The sequence below is a fragment of the Hoplias malabaricus genome, chromosome 5 (genome assembly GCF_029633855.1).
Source record: "Hoplias malabaricus isolate fHopMal1 chromosome 5, fHopMal1.hap1, whole genome shotgun sequence".
Lineage (NCBI taxonomy): Eukaryota > Metazoa > Chordata > Actinopteri > Characiformes > Erythrinidae > Hoplias > Hoplias malabaricus.
Genome location: NC_089804.1, coordinates 5,163,093 through 5,188,475, shown reverse-complemented (window position 1 = coordinate 5,188,475; position 25,383 = coordinate 5,163,093). Strand labels below are relative to the sequence as shown.

General features: G+C 40.5%; 2 protein-coding genes across 2 annotated transcripts; both read right to left on the bottom strand.

Annotated features, from left to right (window-relative positions):
• Positions 1 to 1,125: 1,125 nt before the first annotated feature.
• Positions 1,126 to 10,716, bottom strand: LOC136697962 (cytochrome P450 2J4-like). Its single transcript, XM_066673328.1, has 9 exons — positions 10,329 to 10,716; positions 9,089 to 9,248; positions 8,434 to 8,586; positions 7,549 to 7,709; positions 6,273 to 6,446; positions 4,803 to 4,944; positions 4,485 to 4,672; positions 3,995 to 4,136; positions 1,126 to 1,826 (listed from the first exon to the last, which is right to left on the bottom strand). The coding sequence occupies exons 1-9, from the start codon at positions 10,521 to 10,523 to the stop codon at positions 1,636 to 1,638; spliced, it is 1,506 nt and encodes a 501-aa protein (XP_066529425.1). The 5' UTR covers positions 10,524 to 10,716; the 3' UTR covers positions 1,126 to 1,635.
• An 845-nt stretch (positions 10,717 to 11,561) lies between these two features.
• Positions 11,562 to 24,701, bottom strand: LOC136697963 (cytochrome P450 2J1-like). The gene is made up of 9 exons (XM_066673329.1): positions 24,471 to 24,701; positions 22,025 to 22,184; positions 20,270 to 20,422; positions 19,209 to 19,369; positions 16,777 to 16,950; positions 15,501 to 15,642; positions 15,183 to 15,370; positions 14,708 to 14,849; positions 11,562 to 13,516 (listed from the first exon to the last, which is right to left on the bottom strand). The coding sequence occupies exons 1-9, from the start codon at positions 24,663 to 24,665 to the stop codon at positions 13,326 to 13,328; spliced, it is 1,506 nt and encodes a 501-aa protein (XP_066529426.1). The 5' UTR covers positions 24,666 to 24,701; the 3' UTR covers positions 11,562 to 13,325.
• Positions 24,702 to 25,383: the final 682 nt, after the last annotated feature.

Here is a 25,383-nt window from a genome sequence, read left to right as displayed (position 1 = left end):
TTACAGAGGGCCACATCAGCATAATGGTTGCCCTCAAAGGGCCAGATGTAACTGTAAGACCGTATAAATGTAACTAAATGTAATGTAATTTAGAATAAATGTAAGTACTCCTTAATGCTAAATAATAATAATAACTCTGAATTTATTACATATCCAACTTATAAAAATTTTTGCTTGTTGCTCTGTTAACAACATAAATCCTGTTAATTTGTCAGATTAAGAAACTCATATTACTCCATCAATCAGTGATCAAAGTTAATAAAGAAAAATATCATCAAACACAAGTTATGACCTTCAGTATACACTACTTCAAAAATGCACCCCCTGAAAAAGACTGATAGACCGATTTCTTCAGCTACAATAAAGCTAGCTTTCACAGCTGCGTCGTTTTGGGCCGTAACTCTTGTGAACATATTCTACTGTGATCGCAGTTTGCCTTTTAATTCTTGTACAGTTTGTTGCTTTTCTTGAAGGCTAACTTTGGCATACTTAGCTCCGTGGTTAGTATCAAATTGCAGACGTAAATTGTACTCCTTGACAACTGCCACTGCCTCATAACACAAAAGACATATCAGATTTTCTCCTTGAAGCACAAACATGTATTTGCCTTCCCATCTCTCTTGAAACTGTCCTCCATTGGCATTATTTTTTCTTTTCCTGGACATTTTGGAATCAATATTTGTAGCTATTTCTTAATTCCACTTGTTGAAAAAATTGAAGAGGATACACTGAAATCTAGTGGTGGAATGCCATCACTTGGCGGGCAACATAATTGGCATGCATTGTGGGAAATGTAGTTTAAGGTCAATGCACGCTTTAGAATTAGTGGCGGAATAATTAATAATTAAGTCTAAAAGCGTGCATTGACCATAAACTCCATTTCCCACAATTCATGCCGATTATTTTACCCATAAAGCGATGGCATTAAGCCACTAGATTGCAGTCAATCAGATCTTCTAAGCTCTTTCTGGCCACATCAAATCATACGGCGGGCCACATTTGTCTGTCAGTGTTTCAGTGCACTGTAACTGTACATAGGAGTAAAGGGCTGTAGCTGGTGTCTGTCAGTGTTTCAGTGCACTAACTGTACGTAGGAGTAAAGGGCTGAATCTGGTGTCTGTCAGTGTTTCAGTGTACTGTAACTGTACGTAGGAGTAAATGTCTGAATCTGGTGTTTTTCAGTATTTCAGTGGGCTTTAATGCAGAAATGAAAGATGTTGTCTATAAGGAAGAAATGAGTGAGAAACATTCTGTTGAAGTTCAATATATCACTCTTAAACATGAAATTATATGCACTGACTTTAATCAGGAACTTACAGAATTTAGGAACTTTACAGAATCTCAAAAATGGGCTAAAAAAAGTTTGATTCATTTTGTTCATTCTTTTTTACCAAATGACACCTATATGATTGTATTATTTAATGTATATGTTTTTTTACTAATAATGATCTGATTATAAAATTGTTGTGATATAAATTCATTATTTGATGAAAGTTGTAGTCATTGATCATACTGTGATGTCTTAGACTTGACTTGTTCAATTTATTTAATTTTTTTTACATCATAATTGGGTACATACAGTTTTATAAATGTTAGTCATTTCTAATATATATGGTGTGTGTGGTCTGCTGTGATTCAGCGGGTGGTCTCTCTGCTGCGGCAGACTGTATTGAAAGTGAATGGGGTGCGAACCATCCCCATAATACCATCCAGGTTTGTTGGTGGAGCTCCTGGAGGCCAGGAGAACTGTAATCTCTGGAGCAGAGACGTGAAGAAGATGAAGAGCTCTGTTTTTGCGAGATTCTCACCCAGACATGACCTCGGACCTGCAGCACCACACACACATTATAGTACTTTATTTGGATTTAACATATAAAATAAAACATCATATTAAACCCAAATAACAGTTCAGAGTCATTTCACAGTTCATGAATAAATTCACAGTATGCATTTCTCATGGGTGCAGATGACAGCGTATTCTCCAGATAAACAGACTCTCCAGAACTGCAGAAACAGAGCAATACTTCACTATGTGCTTAGGCTTCCCCTTTCTCAGTCCTACAATCCGTAGGCCATGCACACACAGCCTGTGCTCGTGCCCTAAACTTCCAAATATCAAGGCAACTACTTTACATGGATAGCCACTCACAGTACGTCTCCATCAGTGGCTAATACTTTAGGACTTAAGGAGTAGCACAACTCCATATATCCATCGTAAGAGCATCCATCTTCCACAATCCTCCTTCCTTCATTAATCAGAACAATGTTGGGAGAATTCAGGCAGTTACGAAAAAACAACCTGTGACCTCTCACTGGCTCAAAGACAAAGACCACTGTACCTTAACCATTTCATTCACATGAATTACAGTTTGTGAATGATACATAGATGCAAACTCCCTACTAATTACATGTACAATTTGATCATGTCTAAGAATAAAAAGTCCTTTAAGTGTTGGACAACCGTTCATGATGTGTGCTACAGATTCAGCCTCTTGATCACTGTGCAGTAAACAATAGGGTTTATGCTGTAACGGAGACCAAAGAGACAGATTATACTTTGCAGGTAACACTTGGAGGTGAGCCTTAACTATGAAGCTAAGGATTTGTTCAAGTTCAGAGCTTCCCAGCACAATTTGAGATGCCGAATGATCCACAAATGTAAACTTGCTAATTTGCCTTATAAACGCAGCTCCATCCAGTACTGTTGCAACTGAGACTGAAAGAAATTCAAGATCAACAGTTCAACAGTGATAAATATTCAATTTCTTAAACATTCCATTGTCTTCCATCACTGCCTCCACACAGACATTTGAATCATGTATCAGTTCATCATATGACACCATCTGATCCACTGGCTTTATTCATTGGAAAGCTCTTAATCACTCTTTCAATTTCATTTTAACGAGAATAGGGAGGTGTCAGGCTCCTCACTTGGAAGATTTAGATTTATTTAGTTCTTTCCACTGAGGACTTCCATAGTTCTTCTCACAGATATATAAACACATACAAACAAACAAAAAGTATACACTTCATCTATTGGTGCTTTTCCACATAGTTTCTACACTACTTGACTATACTCGCCTTTGGTACCTGATACCTGGCTCACTTTCCATTAACAAACACCATCACTAAGAGGAACAGCAGGCTTTGGAAACCAAAATAACGGCAGTGGTTACATTAAGTACTATTTACTCATAACATACTCACATAATGTTGTTTTTGGGATATAATATAGCTTAGCTGTGCATCAGTTCAGAGAGATCAGTAGTGCTTTTCAATCCTTTCACCGTCCAGCTCTCGCAGAAACCAATTTAAACATTAATATATAAACAAATTTGTTCCTAAAATTAGGTTCAGCATTATTTAATATTTCTGCCCATTATACACAACAAAATATTTCTAGCATCACTTTCAGAAGGCTGGTCAGAACTGGTAAAACACAATGTGTGTTAGCCATTAAATTCTTATTTATTTTGCTCTTCTGGCTCACCTCACTACTATAGAAAAAATTCGATTTTATTGCTGTGCATCACAGACAGAAGAAAATGTGGAACTTAGACTCAGGAACATACTTTCAACTACTTATTTCCCCCATTGTGTCCGTAAAGCAGTATTCAACCTCTATGCAAAGCCATGTGTAATTTTAGGAGCTGCATTTATGAGTTCACTACTGTAGTTTGGAGATTGTACAAATAGCCAGTATGTGCTGAATGTCTGCATTACATTGTGTAGTGTTACAAGTCTCTCTGGTGAATCAATGCTCTGCAAGGTTTACACATCATGTTTAGTCCCCACTTGACTCGCTCGGGGCCATGAGTGAGCGGGTAAAAGTACCAGGTTCTAGGTTTTCCAAATGGAAAAGCAAAAGGGCAAAACAGTGTAGAGTAGAGTAGTGTAGGTACCATGCAGTGGAAAAGTGGCATAAAGCACACTCTAAAGACTGAGTAGATTGATTTATCAATGTGATCAGTTATTGATCTCTGATCAGACTTACCCATAGAAAATGCCACAAAGGCATCATTTTTGCAGAACTGTCCTTTCTCGTCCAGAAAGTTCTCTGGGTTGAAACTGTCTGGATACTTCCAGTGCCCTCGGTCAGTCAAGATGGCCGTAAAGTTGACCATGACCTGTGTTCCCTACCGTGGGGAAAAAAGGATACTGATGTAGAAACATTTTAACCTCAGAGTAGGGGTAAGGACTGAAGGCATTCCATAACATTTCATTCCTGAATTCAGCCCAAATCAACCATTCATTCTTTCATATGTCTCTATTTTACATCAGTTCATTTCTTTTCATCTGTTTTATTCGTCCTTTTATCCATCTTTTACATTGGCATTTTCATCCATTCATACTCTCCTTCGTTTAGCTTCCCATCTGCTCAACAGTTATTATTTTGATTCAATAATGTTGTCCTCTTTTCAAACATGCATCCATTCAGCTTTTCAACTGCTCAACAACTCATCCCTTCATCCCTCTGTGGTTACCTTGGGCAGGTGGTATCCATGCAGCTCGGCTGGCTCTGTGGTTTCATGGACCACGCCCAAAGGGAGGAGATTAGCCCAGCGCTGGACCTCGTGGATGGTGGCGTGAGTGAAGGGCAGTCGTGTGCGGTCGTCCATGCAGGGAGAGCGGTCAAACCCCAACACACTCAGTATCTCCTCATGACAACGCTCTGGAATGTGGTCCACCAATCATAATAAAATGTTAACATTAAAATTCTGCATCTTTCATATTGTTTCATATTATCTTTTGTCCTTTATTCTTTGCGTCCCTGAGATATTTCTCTATGCCCTCTTCTGTACCTTGTATTTCAGGGTGGTTCATCATGTAAATGAGACCCCATCTGATTGTAGCGGCGGTCGTGTCCGTCCCAGCCGCGAACAGGTCAGTTGTACACATGACCAGGTTCTGCTCATGAAATGTTGAGTCTTCATTTGGCTCTTGCTGCTCAGAACAAAAGAGAAACAATGGCAAACAATGGTAAACAAGTCCTCTTCACTGTTCACTTTTCAAAAATAAGGGACTTAACTATCACTGTGGTCAGCACAAGTACATCTTCAGTATCTTTACTTAAGGAACTTGTAGCACACTTTTAAGTAACAAAATGGACAATGTTCACCATATTCCACCACTTCACTTCGCAACAGTTTGTTTCTTTTCGTTTTCTGAATGTCCAGTATCAATGTAACATACAGACGCATTTGTGAGTGTTAAAGGTGAAAAGTCTGTTGTGTGATTTATACAAAATAAAGTGTGGAATAACAGCAGCAATAACAAAAGTTATTAAAGTCTGTAGTTTGTGTGTTATATAATGTAAGTGCAAGAGGGAAATTAGCGCAGGGCTTGGAGTGGAAAGGGGTCAAAACAGTGACTCTTTCATATAATTGTGTCTGAAATCTCATATCATACCAGAGCAAATAAATCTCACGACAGGACATCCCACGGAAACTGTGATTTATAAATAAATACTTTGCATTAAAAAGTTGCGTGTATTTATACAAGGTTTGAACCATGAAGATAAATAAAACATTGCAGAAAGAACACAAATTGAAATCAAATTGCATGCAAATGCACAATCAAATCAAATTTATTTGTATAGCGCTTTTACAACTGATGTTGTCACAAATCAGCTTCGTTTACTCTGTAAAAAGTAAAGGGATGGAGTTCGTTTTAATTTGTTTAGGTGAATGTAAAGCAGAAAACATCAACATTTTCAGAGTGTGGCTAATGACTCCGCTCTACCGTTCCACCGTCAACAACGCTGAGTGATCGTGTGAAGTGGCGGACGACAGCAGCATGTCAGTTTAATATAATTCCCTGTGTTCATGGACCCCCTGATTTTGCCCCCTTTATCTATGGGAGAAATACCAAAAACTAAACTAAACTAATGAGATTTTAGCCTAGATGTGAAGATTGCGATTGTGTCTGAGTTCCGAACATTTTCTGGAAGATCATTCCAGAGTTGGGGGGCTTTATAAGAAAAAAACTCTTCCCCCAGCTGAGGCTTTCTGAATTCTGGAAACTATTAAAAGTCCAGTACTCTGTGATCTGAGTAATCGTGGAGGCTCATAAAAGGAAATAGTATCTTGAAGGTATTCAGGAGCGAGCCCATGTAGAGCTTTATATGTTAATAACAGAGTTTTGTAATTGATGCGGAATTTAACAGGCAATGAAGTGATGATAGAACAATCCATCCTCACACATAGGAGTTATACGCTTCATGAAGGTAGATCTCCAGGAATATTGGCTCAATGCTGTCAAGTCTTGCTCACCTTTGTCATCTCCACCAGGTAAGCATCGATGAAATCACGAAGATTTTCTGGGTCCAGAGTCTTCCTGTGCTCCTCCACAACTTCATGAAAGTATCCTATCAAGGCTTTTGCGTTCCGCTTAATCTTCTGGTGAAACCCTGGAAAGTGTTTAAGGAAAGGAGCCAAGTTGACAATCTGCAGGAGAAAAAAAAGTAAAGACCATGTGTGCAGCAACTACAGAAGTTGTTTCAGACTGGAACATATTTATCTTGCCATGGAATCTTTAAAGAGAGGTGTGAACAGTTTTTAAAAAAAATGAGGCTCTCCCACTTCCACCACTTACTGCTTATCGCAGTCAATGTTTCACACACTGAGAGTGTGCCAGTTATTCTTAGCTTAAAGATGTTTTCTTTTGTTTCATTCCCAATATTTAATCAGTTTAATCCCCAATTTGTAACGGCACGCCTAGGGGACGAATCAAACCCTGGTCGTTGAAGACAATGCAGGTTCCTAACTAGGTGAGCTACCACACATTTGCAATTAATTGGACCCAAGAGCAAGAGTGGACAAGACTCACAGCAAACAAAACAAAACTCAGACTAGGGAATAGAACTTGGGTGAAAAATAATGCAAAACGGTTTTCCCAAAACACTCTAAACCAGAGGGGAAGAAAGAAGGAAAGAGTACAAACACATTAAACAGAAAGTAATGTATTTATTTATTACATATAAGACAGCTGTAGAATCTTGAAAGGTCCTGAGAAGACTAAAACAGAGGGGGAGTGGGAGAACTCAGCACTCCACCAAAATTACCAGCTGTTTCTTACTGCTCAGGCTGAGACAAAAAGCCAGCAACACGTCTCTGAATCTCTCTGCTTATAAATACCTGCCTTCAGGTGTTGATCATCAAGCCTGATTGGCTCGAGAGATCATCTACTGCCTCCTCCTGGTGGTTGGATGTGGCCTAGCCCTGGAGCCAGAACTTACACAATTACTAGTCATTTCCAATTAAATGCTTTTAGGTAAACTCCACTGATCACACAGTGCCACCAGCCCTTGGGACAATGTGGGTAAGTACACACTTCTGAAGAGACATGTTGTCACATCAGAGGAGAATGCAAACTGCCCAGGTCTAACACAGCACACTTTATAGCATGATTTAATTATGATTACATTTTGATTTAAAGGGGACACCTACGATCATAGGGAAATGCTGTTCTCTCTGTTTTTTTTTTTACATCTCAAATTTACAAAACATTTACATTTTTTCCTCTAGTTTTGTCATTGCTGGACGTTACCTGAGCAGGGATTGTTCCAGCGAGCCGGATGTTTTCACTTAACATTCGAAGAAGTTCAGCAAAGCGCTTGTCGTCATACTCAAAGCGGTCTCCGAACATGATGGAACAGATGATGTTGGAGACTGCATTCATTATGGGGTGGATGGGGTAAAAAGGCTTTCCTTAAAAAGTCACATGAGAATGGACGTGATGAGGAAGGATATGACAAAAGGCCCATCCAGCATTTACTTCAGTTAAACCCAAGTGAAATGTAGCTCAACACAAAGTATAAAGAGAGTTGTTTAGAGGTGTATAAACTAATGTGCAAAAAATGGACTAAGCTCAAAACAGTATTAAACACAGTATGAGATTCAGGTTTTGTAGTTACTTTCAAAGGAAAAACAAACCAATAAAAGCCCAAAGATGAAGGTGGATTTCATGAGGATCAACTTCTGAGTCCAGATATACACTGGATGATCACTGGATTAGGAACAACCACCTGGCATCTACACTCACTGTGCATTTTATCTGCTCCACTAACAATACTGAAGCACTTTGTAGTTCTACAATTACAGACTGTAATCCACCTATTTCTCTGCATACTTTCATATCCCCATTTCACCCTGCTCTTCAATGGTCAGGACCCCCACAGAGCAGGTGTGATGTGGTGGTGGATCATTCTCAGTGCTGCAGTGATACTGACGTGGTGGTGGTGTGTTAGTGTGTGCTGTGCTGGTGGATCAGACACAGCAGTGCTGCTGAGTTTTTACAAGCAATAGGAAGAGCCCTGATATTCCTAACATTTCTATGTTATGCTTTGTTGAACTTCAAAGTACTTAAAGGGTCATTAACACAAGCTGAAACACACCAGGACCAGCCTTCTACTTTATCTATTTATTTATTTACCTTCCTCTTTGAGCATCTCTCTGATGAGATACTGTGCCTCTTCAGCCACTCGTTCCTCCACGGATTTCTTTCCCAGGCCAAAGTTACGTAGTGTGTGAAGGGCAAAACGTCGCTGCTGCTTCCAGGCATTACCATATGTCACAAATACGATACCTGTGAGAGGAAAAGAAGAGTAGAGACAGAAGGATTGAGGAGATATGGGGACATGTAATATTCTGGGGTCTTGAGTAAAATATTTTGGTCAAAACTCCACAAGCCAGGCTGGAATCACTGGGCGCAAGTCGAAAACACACCCTGGAGGGGGCACCAGTACTTCACACGGCAACACTCGCACACATTCACTCACACATATGGACACTTTTGCATCACCAATCCACCTACCAAGGTGCGTTTTTGTGCCGTGGGAGGAAACCCACACAGACAGTCACCCGGTTCGGGACTCCAACAAAAATCCTCCATGTCCCTGGAGTTGTGTGACAGAGGCACTACCTGCTGCACCACCGTGCCACCCCTTCTTCATAATTTGTACTTTTTAAAATATTACCTCATTTTAAAAGGTAATTAGAAAGCTATTACCCACATGAAAACATAAAATATATAAAATAAATAAATAAACACATCATTATATGTTACAGAAATACGTTGAGTTACTGACCATAACCCCCAGTAATCCACTCAAGTATTGGCATGTACGGCCTCCCAGCAAACGCAGCCCCATTCTGAACGAATGCTTCCTTCATTGTCTGCAGTGTATTAATCACGATTATTGGGCTCCTGCCCACGTAGATGCAGGTTATCTCACCATATTTCAGCAACTGGAGAGGAAGCAAAATTACATAGATTTATGAAATGAAAGTAAATACTAAAATAAGGTCTTGAATTTCTGATTGACCTTTAGGCTCCAAGGTGTGTATTGAGCAGCTTACAAACATACATCAGGTAAAGTCTGTGTCAGGGTTTGCAAGGACTGTGTTTACTGAGATGTTTTATATTTATAAACTAAAAGATCATCTAAGAATTAAACAAGACAGAGAAGAGACAAACAATAGTCAGTGTAAAGAAGCAAAGACTAAGAATAATATAAACCATAACTAGATAAAACATGAAACAAAGAAAGAAAACAAATCTCCAAGAAATGAAACACAGAACAAAGACACATTAGAGATAAAAGGGGTTTCTAAAGAAACAAACAAATGAATACAGGCTACAAATTATAACAGGGTGTTATGTTTATTTTTGGGGATTTTTATAGTTGCCTGGGTCACACCAACACATCATCTCCAGGGAGAAATTAAGGTCACTCTGAGGTTGAGCGTATTTCTGGGATAAACTCTTGCTCCCTTTAAGAATTGTGGGTAATTATCACAGAGACATTCCCTCATGTTATTAATCTTCCCTTCTCCTTCTCATGTATTCTGTAGTCCATTTCATTCATTCATTGTGCGTAAGCGCGTATTCAGTTCAGGGTCACTGTGGGTCTGTAGCCTACCCGGAATCACTGGGCACAAGGCAGGAACACACCCTGGAGGGGGCGCCAGTCCTTCACAGGGTGACACACACTCACATATTCACTCACAGCTATGGACACTTTTGAGTCACCAATCCACCTACCAATGTGTGTTTTTGGACTGTGGGAGGAAACCGGAGAACCCGGAGGAAACACATGCAGACACAGGGAGAACACACCAAACTCCTCACAGACAATTCTACAATGTCAGAACCACAGGGTCCTGTACAGGTATAATTTTTTAACAACCAATACAAGTTTAACCTCAGAGGGAATGAAGTTTAACTCTTTAACCTCTTGTTGTGTATCAATAAATACACAAAAAAATATCAAGGTATATAACTATGTCAAAAGAAATTACTTCAAATTATACTCAAACAGAACTAACCGATGTGATGAAAGCCATTGGGTTGTTCACAAACTGAGGAATGGTGCCCAAGAAGGGTAGAGGTTTGGGTCCAAGAGGGTATTGGCCTCTGGACAAATTCAGCCTGAAAATCTCCAGCACAATAAAAGAGAGAAGACCTCCCAGGAGGGCCAAGCCCACTGTCGTCCAGTCCAAATATTTCAGCACAGACTCCATTCTGAGAGAGTTAAGAAAACAACACAAGCTCACAGGCTTTATACGCTGCACCCAGGAGGAAGGAGGAGGGACAACAGTGTTGCTGACGTATGGGGTCCTCTTTCATAGGAGGGGCGTTTCCAGGGACACTGGAACTTGGCCGGCCTGTTCAGTGCAGCATGGGAAAAGTAGGTCATGTGACTTTCTCTTTAGTGGCACAGAGGTCACATACCATCTATATCTCACCTTTAGAACATTTACAATAGGTGTGTCTTTATGCTTACATCATTAAGTAATACAGAGACTGATGCCTCACTAGTGTCCATAAAAAGAGTGACTTATGGGAAGAGTTTTTGCCCAAATTCGGTAAAAAATTATTTAGCATAAAAAAATGAATGCATTAAATTTCCATGTGTTAATATGCGCGTTTGCTTTAATATTGACAGCACTACTAAAAGATACTACTACTACAACTTTTACTACTACTACAGTTACTAGTAATATAAAATCTAACAACACTACTATTAATACTTATACAACTACTACAAAACTAATACCACAATTACAAAAATACATCTACTAACTCTACTGTACTATAGTAACTATAAAACCTACTTTAATTAACCTACTTCAAATAGAACATTCTGTAGCAAATTTGCCTTTATACACACACACATGCAGGGAGGAGGAGGGAGTGTGAGCCTGCCACCACTGAAGAAGAATATCGTAGAAGAAACAGGATCAAGTTTAAGATCAAACTTAATAAAGTTGATACCGATCAGATTGGATTGGGACATCCCTAAATATGACTATGATCTTTGGGGATGTGAAGCAGACAGAACTTGTGAGAAAACCATTCAAATGTGTGTGACATCTGTTAAGAGGAATACATGCTCCAAGGTTGTCCAGGGGACAAGAGAAGGCAGCAAAGGTGCACATTTTTTCACACAAAACTGGTCAGTTATAAGGGTTTATTTTCTTTTTGGTTTTATAAATTTAATCTGGACCATTTCCCAAGAACTCTCCTTTCAAATGTTTAAAAAGTAAAATCAGGCAAATCATGCTGCTTTAACATTAATATAATAACATTAGCTTGATTGTTTATTCACACATACATAAAATAAGATAACACTTGAGCATGAAGTTCATTGCAGAAAGAACAGAGTCAGAGTGTCTCAGTATCTGTATAGTGTAACTGTATGTAGGAGTAAATGACTGAATCTGGTTTATTTCAATGTTTCAGTGTACTGTAACTGTACAAAGGAGCACTACCAGACTCAAAAGGGGTTGGGGGGTTGGGGAACAAAAAAGATAAAGTGCCCTCATTGTTCCTTGCAATAAATTATGTACCCCCTAGAGCAAGGAAATTTAATAATGTGGCTTAAGAAATGTCCTTATATCATAATATCATACAATATGCTTTTGTAGCGCTAGTGGGGTCACTGTGTCGTTTGCTGCGTGCCTGTTTTACTTTTCGCACCTGCCCTTCAAACAGCCTGATTCCACTACTGTGTAGGAGTAAATGGCTGAATCTGGTGTCTGTCAGTGTTTCAGTGCACTGTAACTGTACATAGGAGTAAATGGCTGAAGCTGGTGTCTGTCAGTGTTTCAGTGCACTGTAACTGTATGTAGGAGTAAATGTCTGAAGCTGGTGTCTGTCATTGTTTCAGTGCACTGCAACTGTACGTAGGAGTAAATGGCTAAAGCTGGTGTCTGTCAGTGTTTCAGTGCACTGTAACTGTACGTAGGAGTAAATGGCTCTAGCTGGTGTTTTTTAGTATTGGGGTGGGCTTTAATGCAGAACGGAAAAATGTCCTCTATAAGGAAGAGACGTGTAAACTGCTGAAGGTAACAGCTCAGTGCTGGGTTCTCACGGTGAGAAAGACATTATGCTGAAGTTCAGTATATCACTTTTAAACATGGTACTATATGCACTGACTTTAAATAGGAACATACAGGAATTAGGGTCAAAAATGGGATAAATAAGAATTTTATGGATAATTGTTTTTTTTTACCATATGACACCTTCATATAATTGTATTATTTAATGTATATGTTGTTTTTACTAAGAATGATCTGATTATAAAATCGTTGTGATGTAAATTCATTATTTGATGAAAGTTGAAGTCATTGATCTTATTGCGATGTCTTAGACTTGACTTGTTTATTTTATTATTTTTTTAACATCATAATTGCGTACATACAGTTTTATAAATGTTAGTAATTTTTAATGATACATTGTCTTGTTGTATGTTTAAGACAAAAGCTAAATACAAATATATATGAATGCTCATGTGGTGTTGTTGATGGTTAAATAAATTTCACACACACACACCCCTGTCGACACTTGATCCTCTAACACTGAACAGGAAGTTTGTCTATTTCCTACAGTAGCAGCTTGTATTTCTCCGGAATGGTCTATGATCGATATTGGGACATTTCTGTGATGATTTGATGGTATTCCACCACACAGTGTAGTCAGTTACTGGTTTTGAACAATTAGTTCTGCATCAGAAACCAGAAAAGAGACCCACCTTTCACAGCTGGAGGGATTTATACCTCTCTAGTATACACTTGGCATTGGGCATAGTGACACTTGGCTTGCGCAGCTCTGTAGAGATTTTATAGAGATTAGAAAGATTATGAATGAGCCAATAGTAATATTCCAAAAATGAATGCAAATGAATTAAATGGAGCTCCACTGTGGAGTTGGCTTTAACATCCTATAAAAATTAGTTGAGGTGTTAGCAAAAAAAACATAAATACAAGACATTTCTATCATATCTAAAGACCATATACATGCTGTGTGTGGTGTGCTGTGATTCAGTGGGTGGTCTCTCTGCTGCGGCAGACTGTATTGAAAGGGAACGGTGAGTGGACAATCCCCATAATACCATCCAGGTTTGTTGGTGGAGCTCCTGGAGGCCAGGAGAACTGTAATCTTTGGAGCAGAGATGTGAAGAAGATGAAGAGCTCTGTTTTTGCGAGAGTCTCACCCAGACATGACCTTGGACCTGCAGCACCACACACACACAATCACACACAAAAAAAAAATTATACGCTTCATCTATTGGTGCTTTTCCACTGCATGGTTTCTACACTACTTGACTATTTTCACCTTTGGTACCTGATACCTGGCTCATTTTCAAACACCATCACTAAGAGGAACAGCAGGCTTTGGAAACCAAAATAATGGCAGTGGTTATATTAAGTACTATTTACTCATCACATACTCACATAATGTTGTTTTGGGGATATAATACAGCTTAGCTGTGCATTAGTTCAGGGAGATCAGTAGTGCTTTTTAGTCCTTCTTTCACCGTCCAGCTCTCGCGGAAACCATTTTAAACATTATTCATTCATTCATTCATTCATTGTCTGTAACCGCTTATCCAATTCAGGGTCGCGGTGCCTACCTGGAATCATTGGGTGCAAGGCAGGAATATACCCTGGAGTGGGCACCAGTCCTTCACAGGGCAACACAGACACACACACATTCACTCACACCTACGGTCACTTTTGAGTCGCCAATCCACCTACCAACGTGGGTTTTTGGACTGTGGGAGGAAACGAGGACACAGGGAGAACACACCAACTCCTCTCAGGCAGTCACCCGGAGAGGGAATCGAACCCACAACCTCCAGGTTCCTGGAGCTGTGTGACTGTGACACTAACCTGCTACGCCACTGTGCCGCCAATTTAAACTTTTAATATATTAAAAATATGTTCCTAAGACTAGGTTCCACATTATTTAATATTTCTGCCCATTAAACACAACACAAACAGTTTAAAAAATATTTCTAGCATCACTTTCAGAAGGCTGGTCAGAACTGGTAAAACACACTATGTGTTAGCCATTAAATTCTTATTTATTTTGCTCTTCTAGCTAACCTCACTCCTATAGAAAAAATTTGATTTTATTGCTGTGTATAACAAAAAGTGGAACTTAGTCTCAGGACCATACTTTCACTTGCTTGGGGCCATGAATGAGCAGGTAAAAGTACCAGGTTCTAGATATCACATTTTCCTAATGGAAAAGCAAAATAGTGCAAAAAAAAGTAGTGCAAAATAAAAAATACGTAAAAATAGTGTCGAGTAGAGTAGTGTAGGTACCATGCAGTGGAAAAGGGGCATAAAGTACCTGCTAAAGACTGACTAGATTGATAAATCAATGTGATCAGTTATTGATCTCTGATCAGACTTACCCATAGAAAATGCCACAAAGGCGTCATTTTTGCAGAACTGTCCTTTCTCGTCCAGAAAGTTCTCTGGGTTGAATGTGTCTGGATACTTCCAGTGCTCTCGGTCAGTCATGATGGCCATAAAGTTGGCCATGACCTGTGTTCCCTACCATGGGAAAAAGAGATACTAATGTAGAAACATTTTAACCTCAGAGTAGGGGTAAGGACTGAAGGCATTCCATAACATTTCATTCCTGAATTCAGCCCAAATCAACTATTCATTCTTTCATATGTCTCTATTTTACATCAGTTCATTTCTTTTCATGTTTTATTCGTCCTTTTATCCAAGCATTTTCATCCATTCATACACTCTTTCGTTTGCTTCCCATCTGCTCAACAGTCATTATTTCTATTCAATAATGTTGTCTTCTCTTTATACATGCATACATTTAGCTTTTCAACTGCTCAACCACTCACCCCTTCATCCCTCTGTGGTTACCTTGGGCAGGTGGTATCCATGCAGCTCGGCTGGCTCTGTGGTTTCATGGACCATGCCCAAAGGGGTGAGATTAGCCCAGCGCTGGATCTCATGGATGGTGGCGTGAGTGAAGGGCAGCCGTGTGCGGTCATCCATGCAGGGAGAGCGGTCAAACCCCAACACACTCAGTATCTCCTCATGACAACGCTCTGGAATGTGGTCCACCAATCATAATAAAATGTTAACATTAAAATTCTGCATCTTTCATATTGTTTCATATTATCTTTTGTCCTTTATTCTTTGCGTCCCTGAGATATTTCTCTATGCCCTCTTCTGTACCTTGTATTTCAGGGTGGTTCATTATGTAAATGAGACCCCATCTGATTGTAGCAGCGGTCGTGTCTGTCCCAGCCACGAACAGGTCAGTTGTGGATATGACCAGATTCTGTTCATGAAATGTTGAGTCTTCATTTGGCTCTTGCTGCTCAAAACAAGATAGAAATAATGGCAAACAATTGTAAAGAAGTCCTCTTCACTATACTTTTTAAAAATAAGGGACTTAACTATCACTGTGGGGGGCAGCACAAGTACATATCCAGTATCTTTACTTAAGGAACTTGTAGCACACATTTGAGGAACAAAATGGACAATGTTCGCCATATTCCGCCACTTCACTTCCCAACAGTTTGTATCTTTTCGCTTTTCTGAATGTCCAGTATCAATGTAACATACAGACGCATTTGTGAGGGCTAAAGGTGAAAAGTCTGTTGTGTGATTTATACAAAACAAAGCACAGAATAACAGCAGCAATAACAGTTTAAAGTCTGTAGTTTGTGTGTTATATAATGTAAGTGCAAGAGGGAAATTCACGCAGGGCTTGGAGTGGAAAGGGGTCAAAATAGTGACTCTCTGTGATTTCAGGGGCCTTTTCATAAAATTGTGTCTGAAATATCATATCATACCAGAGCAAATAAATCTCACGACAGGACATCCCACAGAAACTGTGATTTATAGAAATTAAAAATTGTGTGTGTTTAAGCTGTCACATCCTGGCCCAGTCCTGTCTGTTTTCCCCACCATGTGCTCATGTAGCACATGGCCCTGTTTGTATTTGTTCCTGTCTCCACCCTTGTTCTGCCCTAACCCCACCTTAGTCCTGCCTCTGTCTCGTTATTGTCTCCAGGTGTTCCTCGTTTGTCTTGTCCTGATATACCCCTGTAGTTTGAGTGCTCCTTTGTCTGGTGTTGTGTGCGTAGATGTGTGTTACTCTGTTTTTGTGTGGCTCACATGTCTACACCGGTTCATGGCTGTCTCCAGTCTGTCTTTGGTTAATTCATAGTTTAGTCTTGTCTAGTTTCCATGTATCTACCCGTGTTTGTTTTGATTCTGTTAATAAACTTTCTTGCGTTTACATCCGTCTCCTCGTCCTCCCTGCGCAGCCGTGACATAAGCAAGGTTTGACCCACAAAGTCCAAGAAAACATTGTGGACAGAGCACAAATTGAAATGGATGAATTGCATGTAAAAGCACAGTCCATCCTCACACATAGGAGTTCAACTCTACAAGAAGGTAGATCACCAGGAGCATTGACTCAACGCTGCCAAGTCTTGCTCACCTTTGTCATCTCCACCAGGTAAGCATCGATGAAGTCACGAAGATTTTCTGGGTCCAGAGTCTTCCTGTGCTCCTCCACAACTTCACGCAAGAACCCTATCAAGGCATTGCCGTTCTGCTTCACCTTCTGGTGAAACCCTGGAAAGTGTTTAAGGAAAGGAGCCAGGTTGAAGATCTGCAGGAGAAAAAAAAAGTAAAGACTATGTATGCAGCAACTACAGAAGCTGTTTCAGACTGGAACACATCTCTTTAAGGAGAGGTGTGAACAGCTTTTACAAAATTAGGCTCTCACCCTTCCCCTTTCACCACTTACTGCTTACTAGCAGCTCATTGCAGTCACATTTTTTCTCACACAAATGGTGTCCTAATTAATCTTAGCTTAAAGATGTACATTTCTTTTGTTTCACTGTTTTATCCACAGTTACTATACCTCTTTATTTGTATTTTTTTTTTCTTGCTTCCTTTATCTTAGTTGATGGGTACAGGTGTGAACTGCTGAGCACGGGTGGGTGGTGCAGAACACTGGTGGGCACGGGTGGGTGGTGCAGAACACTGGAGAGTACGGGTGGGTGGTGCAGCACTTTCGTGGGGATGGGTGGGTGGAGCAGAACACTGGTGGGTGATGCAGAACACTCATGGGCACGGGTGGGTGGTGCCGAATGCCACTGGGCACGGGTGGGTGGTGCAGAACTCTCGTGGGTATGGGTGGGTGGTGCCGAACACTTGTGGGTACGGGTGGGTGGTGCCGAACACTTGTGGGTACGGGTGGGTGGAGCTGAACACTCGTGGGTACAGGTGGGTGGTGCTGAACACTGGTGAGTATGGGTGGGTGGTGCAGAACACTGGTGGGTATGAATGAGTGGCACCAAACACTGGTGGGTACGGGTGGGTGGCACCGAACACTGGTGGGTACGGGTGGGTGGCGCCGGAAACTGGTGGGTATGGGTGGGTGGTGCCAAACACTGGTGGGTATGGGTGGGTGGTGCAGAACACTCGTGGGTACGGGTGGGTGGTGCCGAACACTCGTGGGTACGGGTGGGTGGAGCCGAACACTCGTGGGTACGGTGGGTGGAGCCGAACACTCGTGGGTACGGCTGGGTGGTGCAGAACTCTTGTGGGTATGGGTGGGTGGTGCCAAACACTGGTGGATGGTGCAGAACACTGGTGAGTATGGGGGGTGGTGCCGAACACTGAAGGGTACAGGTGGGTGGTGCCGAACACTGGTGGGTGGTGCAGAACACTGGTGAGTATGGGGGGTGGTGCCGAACACTGAAGGGTACGGGTGGGTGGTGCCGAACACTGGTGGGTGGTGCAGAACACTAGTGGGTACGGGTGGGTGGTGCAGAACACTAGTGGGTACGGGTGGGTGGTGCCGAACACTAGTGGGTACGGGTGGGTGGTGCCGAACACTGGTGGGTCGTGCAGAACACTGGTGGGTATGGGTAGGTGGTGTCGAACACTGGTGGGTCGTGCAGAACACTGGTGGGTACGGGTGGGTGGTGCCGAACACTGGTGGGTCGTGCAGAACACTGGCGGGTACGGGTGGGTGGTGCCGAACACTGGTGGGTACAGGTGGGTGGTGCCGAACACTGGTGGGTACGGGTGGGTGGTGCCGAACACTGAAGGGTACGGGTGGGTGGTGCCGAACACTCGTGGGTGGTGCAGAACACTGGTGGGTACGGGTGGGTGGGGCCGAACATTGGTGGGTGGTGCAGAACACTGGTGGGTACGTTAACCATTGCATCATATATGTGCGTGTTGTTGTTTTTTTTGTGACTGAACCAGTCTCTGGGCTCCAAATCTGTGGAGATTACATTCCATGTTGCTCAGTGTAGGCTCTCACAGGAGTTTTCGTTAACTACTGATCCAAGGAGTATTTTAACCTCATCCAAAAACACAGCATTATTTATGAGCTGCCATTGTGTATCTATTAAAAATAAATGTCATTCTACTGAAGCTTGGATATTTTAAAAGTTGCTAGTTTGTGCTGGGTTTCTGCATTTCATTGTGCAGACACGTTTCTGGGCTGTCAGTGGTAGGTATATTTTACATGTAATATTTAGTCCCTACTCAGCTTGCTAGGAACCAAGAGTGAGTAGGAACTAAAAAAGCAACGGATTCCATGTACCAGGTACCAGATTTGGCTAATGCAAAAGAAATAGAACCAAGTAGACCTTATTTGAGTTGAGTAGAAACCATACAGTGGAAAGGTACCAGTAGAGAAAGCATTTGGCCTCTGGCTGTGTAGCATGACAGCCCCTGGTTCCTTCCTATTTGTAGCACAAGCATCTTTCAGCTGATGTGAAGAGTTCGGAGGGAACTCCCAGTATAGTTTCACCCAAAGACCTTATACTGTATTTTTTTTTTATTCCTCTAGTGTTGTTTTGCAAAACCATGTCATGCCTTTTAGCAAACAATTTTTCTGGACATTACCTGACCTAGGAGTGATCCAGCGAGCCGGATGTTTTCATTTATTATTCGGAGAAGTTCAGCAAAGCGCTTGTCATCGTACTCAAAGCGGTCTCCGAAGATGATGGAACAGATGATGTTGGACATTGCATTCATTATGGGGTGGATGGGGTAAAAAGGTTTTCCTTAAAAATAAAAAATCACAGGAGAATGGACATGATGAGGAAAGATATGACAAAAGACCCTTCCAGCATTCACTTCAGTTAAACCCAAGTGAAATGTAGTTCAACACAAAGTATAAAGAGAGTTGTTTAGAGGTGTATATGTACAAAACTCTGCAACAAATGGACCAAGCTCAGAACTGCAAAATTAGCTTTCAATGTTATTAAACAAAGAATAAGCTTCAGAAGGTCTTGTCTTTGAAAAATTACTTTCAAAAGAGAAGTGAACCAATAAAAGACCAAAGAAGAAGATGGATTTCATCAGGCTCAATTTCTGAGTCCAGATATACACTGAATGATCACAGGATTAGGAACAACTACCTTGTATCTACACTGACTTTTCATTTGATAATATCCACTATACATACAGAAGCACTTAGTAGTTTTACAACACTTTACAATACTGTAATTGAATACTTTCATATCCTGATTTCACCCTGATGTTCAACTGACAGCACCCTCACAGGCCCACCACAGAGCAGGTATGATTTGGGTGGTGGATCATTCTCAGTTCTGCAGTGACAGTGATAGTGGTGTGTTGTGTGTTGTGCTGGTATGAGTGGAACAGACATAAGCAACTTTTTTTTACAAGCAATAGGAACAGCCGAGATGTTCCTAAAATTATTTCATGCTTTGCTGAAACTCATAGTACTTAAATGGTCATTGACACACACTAAGACCAGCCTTCTACTCTTCCTCTATTTTTTTAAAAGTTTATTGCCTGCCTTGGTTTTGCACATGGGAGTGTGTGATAGAAGGAGCGGTTGAAGCAAAGTATCCTGCTGCACATAAATGAAACAATACTGATCTGATCTGCTCAGAAAGTCATGGATAATAAAATAAATTGAACTTCTGGTCAGCTACCTTCCTCTTTGAGCATCTCTCTGATGAGATACTGTGCCTCTTCAGCCACTCGTTCCTCCACGGTTTTCTTTCCCAGGCCAAAGTTACGTAGTGTGTGAAGGGCAAAACGTCGCTGCTGTTTCCAGGCATTACCATATGTCACCATTATGATACCTGTGAGAGGAGAAGAAGAGTAGAGGGAGAAAAACTGTAGTTTCCCAGCCTTGGAGACTGTCTGGTACATTTTCTCCTGAACCATATAAATATAAACCGTCTTTTTAGCTAATTATAACCCATAATTACATAAATGATTTATTATATGAATATTATTTAGTACAATAAACGTGGTTTAATATTTCTCATAATATATTTTAAGTTAATCTTCAGAAATTTAGCCTGGTCATTCTGAAATATCTACATGCATGTGAGAAACTCATTTGTAGGTATATTTTATAAGTAATATTATTATACATGATTCAGAGATGTAAAGATTTTGGACATTAATTCGCCAGGATAATTCCAGGATTCATTCTGCTGTCCCTTTGTATTGTCAAATGTTATAAATTATATGTGATGTCCACTTCAGGGAGGTTCTAGTCTGAAAAGACCTCTGAAAACGTCCAATTCCATTTTGAACCAGGGAGGGATTCTCCAACACTCAGCCGTTGGTCATCACATCTGGTATTACCGCTAGCACTCAAGCAATGCAGAGATGGGATAATAGTAGTTCAGCAGGAATCTCAGCTCGAAGAGAACAGAACAGAAGAGAAGAGAGAGCAGGGAAATGTGAAATTAATTTCCCCACTGCAAACATGGACTTTCATTTTGGAAGTAAAATGAAGTAAAAGGGGAGAATTAATAGATTCACACCAAGGTGGATCCTCAATGAATTGTAGAGCCATTGTCTCAAGGTAATAGAAATTCCAGACTAAATATTTTTCAACAGTTATATAAACAAATGAGGAAGCTTTAGTTTAATCCAGCAGCACTCAACATCATGCCCTGAGGATGAAAGAGACCTCAGACCTCTGAGCCCTGAAATGAGCTTCATGCACCAGCCTGTGACCTAGGACAGACGTGGCCATGATTCGCCAATGGACACAGATCCTGAGATGGAGAAAGCCACTGGCTCCCTCAGAGTGATTGCCCACTAAGACTCTGGTTCCCTAAGCAAAGCCCTGTGATGAAGAAGAAAAATTGATTTCATATTCAACTGGTGAAAACAAGCCTCTGTTTAAACCAAATGTGAGGTCCCAGCACTGACGGTCAGAAATGCTAGCTTATTAGACATGTTTGCTCTGTTATCCTTCTTCTTTTCTATCATTTTCCCTATCTTGACTCAGCATTCAGTGCTCAACTTGTATGTTTTGCTCTAACTGACCTTTGGCTCTCACATAAAAGCAGATCAATTGGAAAGGCTCTGGTGGAGTGGCTGCTATCTGTGTAAGATGCAGTACAATATCAGAATAAGTCATTATATGCAGACTTTATGCATCATTATATTTCCAGACTTAGGCAGATCACAGAAGACTAACTGAGTTGTCTTTTTTCACAGTGTGTGAGTTGGTGGGAGCTCCAGATCTCCAAATGAATGAGCTAATGCAATAAAAATATGATTTCTTCATAATCTGCCCCCTTTAAAATATTACTTAATTTTAAAAAGTTATTATCTAGATGAAATCATATCAATATAAAATTAAAGTAAATAAATAAACACATCATTGCATGTATGTCACAAGATATACAAAAGAGGTCAATGAGCATTGAGTTACTGACCATACCCTTCAGTGACCCAATCAAATATTGGCATGTATGGCCTCCCAGCAAACACAGCCCCATTCTGAACGAACGCTTCCTTCATTGTCTGCAGTGTGTTAATCACGATTACTGGGCTCCTGCCCAGGTAGATGCAGGTCATTTCACCGTATTTCAGCAACTGGAGAGGAAGCAAAATTACACAGATTTATGAAATAAAACTAAACACTAAAATAAGGTCTTGAATTTCTGATTGACCTTTAGGCTCCAAGGTGTGTATTGAGCAGATTACAAACATACATCAGGTAAAGTCTGTGTCAGGGTTTGCAAGGAATATGTTTACTGAGATTTTTATTTATATAAATTTAGTTTATATTTATAAACCAAAAACTCATCAAGAATTAAACAAAACAGAGAAGAGACAAACAATAGTCTGTGTAAAGAAACAAAGATTAAGGATAATATAAACGATAACTAGATAAAACATGAAACAAAGAAAGAAAACAAATCTCCAAGAAATGAAACACAGAACAAAGATACATTTGAGATTAAAGGGGTTTCGAAACAAACAAATAAATGAATACAGGCTACAAACTATAACAGGGTGTTATGTTTATTTTTGGGGAGTTTTATTCTGTAGATATTTTCCTGGGCCACACGAACACAACATCATCTCCAGGGAGAAAGTAAGGTCACTCTGAGATTGAGTGCATTTCTGGGATAAACTATAGCTCTCTTTAAGAATTTAGGGTAATTATCACAGAGATATTCCCTCATGTTATTAATCTTCCCTTCTCCTTCTCATGTATTCTGTAGTTTATTTTATATTTCTGTATATTTATTTATATGTATATTTAATATGATATTTTAAAACAGAGGTCAAGAGACAGATAAACAATGATCACAAACAAAGAGCCACATAAAAAGGCCAACACAGGACAATCTGAAAGTACAAACCACTGAGACAAGGCACAGAGCTTTTAAAAACTGGACTAAAACGGAACATGTGGAGAGCACAAGGAGGAAAACAGGAGCATACACCAGGAGGGTATTACACAAAGCAGAATTTGTTGCTTAGCTAGATAACTTAAACCCAAAGTCAAGCCCATCCAATAAGAAAAGAGCTGAGAGAGATTCTCATTAGACAGTCATCAGCTTTAGGCTTAAGTTATCTAGCTAACTGGGAAATCCTGCTTTGTGGAACTCCCCCTAGGCCCCTGGGATGTCACTTTCATAGGAAGTGAGCAGAGGAGTTATGAGGGGACCATTTGAGAGTAGCTCTCCTTTCACTCTCATCCTTTTCGGGTGGTTTTGAACCAATTATAAGAGAGACGTTTCTGATTATGACACAGAGTTGGTTCTCTTCTGCAGGGAATGGACTTTGTCATTGATCCATAAGCATCACAAACTCTTCACAATTTAGAATTTAACGTTCTTCATCAATGGTACAGATGATGTGATAAAGCTCTGCCCCAAAACACCATGTGGTAATGTGTGAAGAAGCTGAAAATTATAGTCTCTTAATTGTGGTGAAATGTGTATATTTGTTTTACACACCTGCAAAACAGTTCTTTATGAAGCAATGATACTGGTTATATGACAGATGTCAGCTGCTGTTCATTTTATGAATTCTTGTAAGATGTCTTATTTCCCATAAGATGTTGTTTTCAAAAGAATTCAGCTAACACTACAACTGCAGGGGGCACCAGTTCTTCACAGGGCGACAAACACTCACACCTATGGACCCTTTTGAGTCGCCAATCCACCTACCAATGTGTGTTTTTGGACCAGGGGAGGAAACCAGAGCACCCAGAGGAAACACACACAGACACAGGGAGAACACACCACACTCCTCAGAGGCAGGGACTCAAACCCACAACCTCCAGGACCCTGGTGCTGTGAAAGAGACACAACCTGCTGCTCCACAAAGTTGCCCTATTTCATAACTGTATCACCTTAATTAATTAGCAAATGTGGCATGTGTAAATGTCTATATATATACGTTCATAAGTTCTATGGTAAAAAAAATGACCTAATGATCCTTTAGAATTCATGGTAGGCAGTCTGGCTGCATTCCAAGAAGGCATGAGAACAAATTTAGGGAGAATGTGCAAGTGTAAACATGCCCAGATAAGAGAGATCAGGAATGAACATCTGACAGACAAAGCTGTGGACTTTCTGACCCTTTACAAGCAGAACACCGCTGACCCAATCAGTACATTTAGAGTTGTAAAATTACCAAGAAGATACAGGCGACAGTAGAGCTGAAACTAGAGATGTCTAGTATGTCTGGCATGGACCAGTTCTACAATGTCAGAACCACAGGGTCCTGTACAGGTATATTTTTAAACAACCAATACAAGTTTAACTCTTTAACCTCTTGTTGTATATCAAAAAATACACAAAAAAAATCAAGGTATATAACTGTATGTCAAAAAAACCCTAATTATACTCAAACAGAACTGACCGATCTGATGAAAGCCATTGGGTTGTTTGCAAACTGAGGCATGTTGCCCAAGAAGGGTAGAGGTTTGGGTCCAAGAGGGTATTGGCTTCTGGACAAATTCAGCCTGAAAATCTCCAGCACAATAAAAAAGAGAAGACCACCAAGGAGGGCCAAGCCCACCGTCATCCAGTCCAAATATTTCAGCACAGACTCCATTCTGAGAGAGTTAAGAAAACAACACAAGCTCACAGGCTTTATACGCTGCACCCAGGAGGAAGGAGGAGGGACAACAGTGTTGCTGACGTATGGGGGCCTCTTTCATAGGAGGGGCACTGGAACTTGGCTGGCCTGTTCAGTGTTTCTGTATGGGAAAAATATGTCATGTTACTCTCTCTGTAGTGGCACAGAGGTCACACACCATCTATATCTCACTTACATTTAAGGCAATTATATTTCATTCAGATAATGTGTAATATCATGAAACTAAACATTCTACTATCACACCAAAGTGGACAGGGGTCGAGTGTGTGTGTGTAGAAGAAGACGAATATCCAAGAAGAAACAGGATCAAGTTTAAGATCACACCTAATAAAGCTGATACAGATCAGATTGGATTGGGACATCCCTAAATATGACTATGATCTTTGGGGATGTGAAGCAGACAGAAATTGTGAGAAAACCATTCAAATGTGTGTGACATCTGTTAGGAGGAATACATGCTCCAAGGTTGTCCAGGGGACAAGAGAAGGCAGCAAAGGAGCAAATTTTTTCACACAAAACAGGTCAGTGTCACGAATCACGGGGCAGACTGACGGAGGCGGACGCACTTGCTAAAACACAGTAAACTTTTAATCAAACAAAACAGAATACTACAGAACAGACTTCAACAGAAAGGAAAAACGATGACTGGAAAACAATGACGGATAAACTGTGG

Bases quoted from the DNA above. Each gene is read 5' to 3' on its own strand.
- LOC136697963 (XM_066673329.1), bottom strand. From the start codon at position 24,665: ATGGAGTCTGTGCTGAAATATTTGGACTGGATGACGGTGGGCTTGGCC. The intron at 16,951-19,208 runs GTAATGTCCAGA...TTTCTCCTGCAG, and splicing joins CTGGATCACTCCTAGGTCAG to ATCTTCAACCTGGCTCCTTT. The intron at 14,850-15,182 runs GTAACCACAGAG...TTCCCATGGTAG, and splicing joins ATGGATACCACCTGCCCAAG to GGAACACAGGTCATGGCCAA.
- LOC136697962 (XM_066673328.1), bottom strand. From the start codon at position 10,523: ATGGAGTCTGTGCTGAAATATTTGGACTGGACGACAGTGGGCTTGGCC. The intron at 7,710-8,433 runs GTAAATAAATAA...TGACTTTTTAAG, and splicing joins AGAGATGCTCAAAGAGGAAG to GAAAGCCTTTTTACCCCATC. The intron at 4,137-4,484 runs GTAACCACAGAG...TCCCCACGGTAG, and splicing joins ATGGATACCACCTGCCCAAG to GGAACACAGGTCATGGTCAA.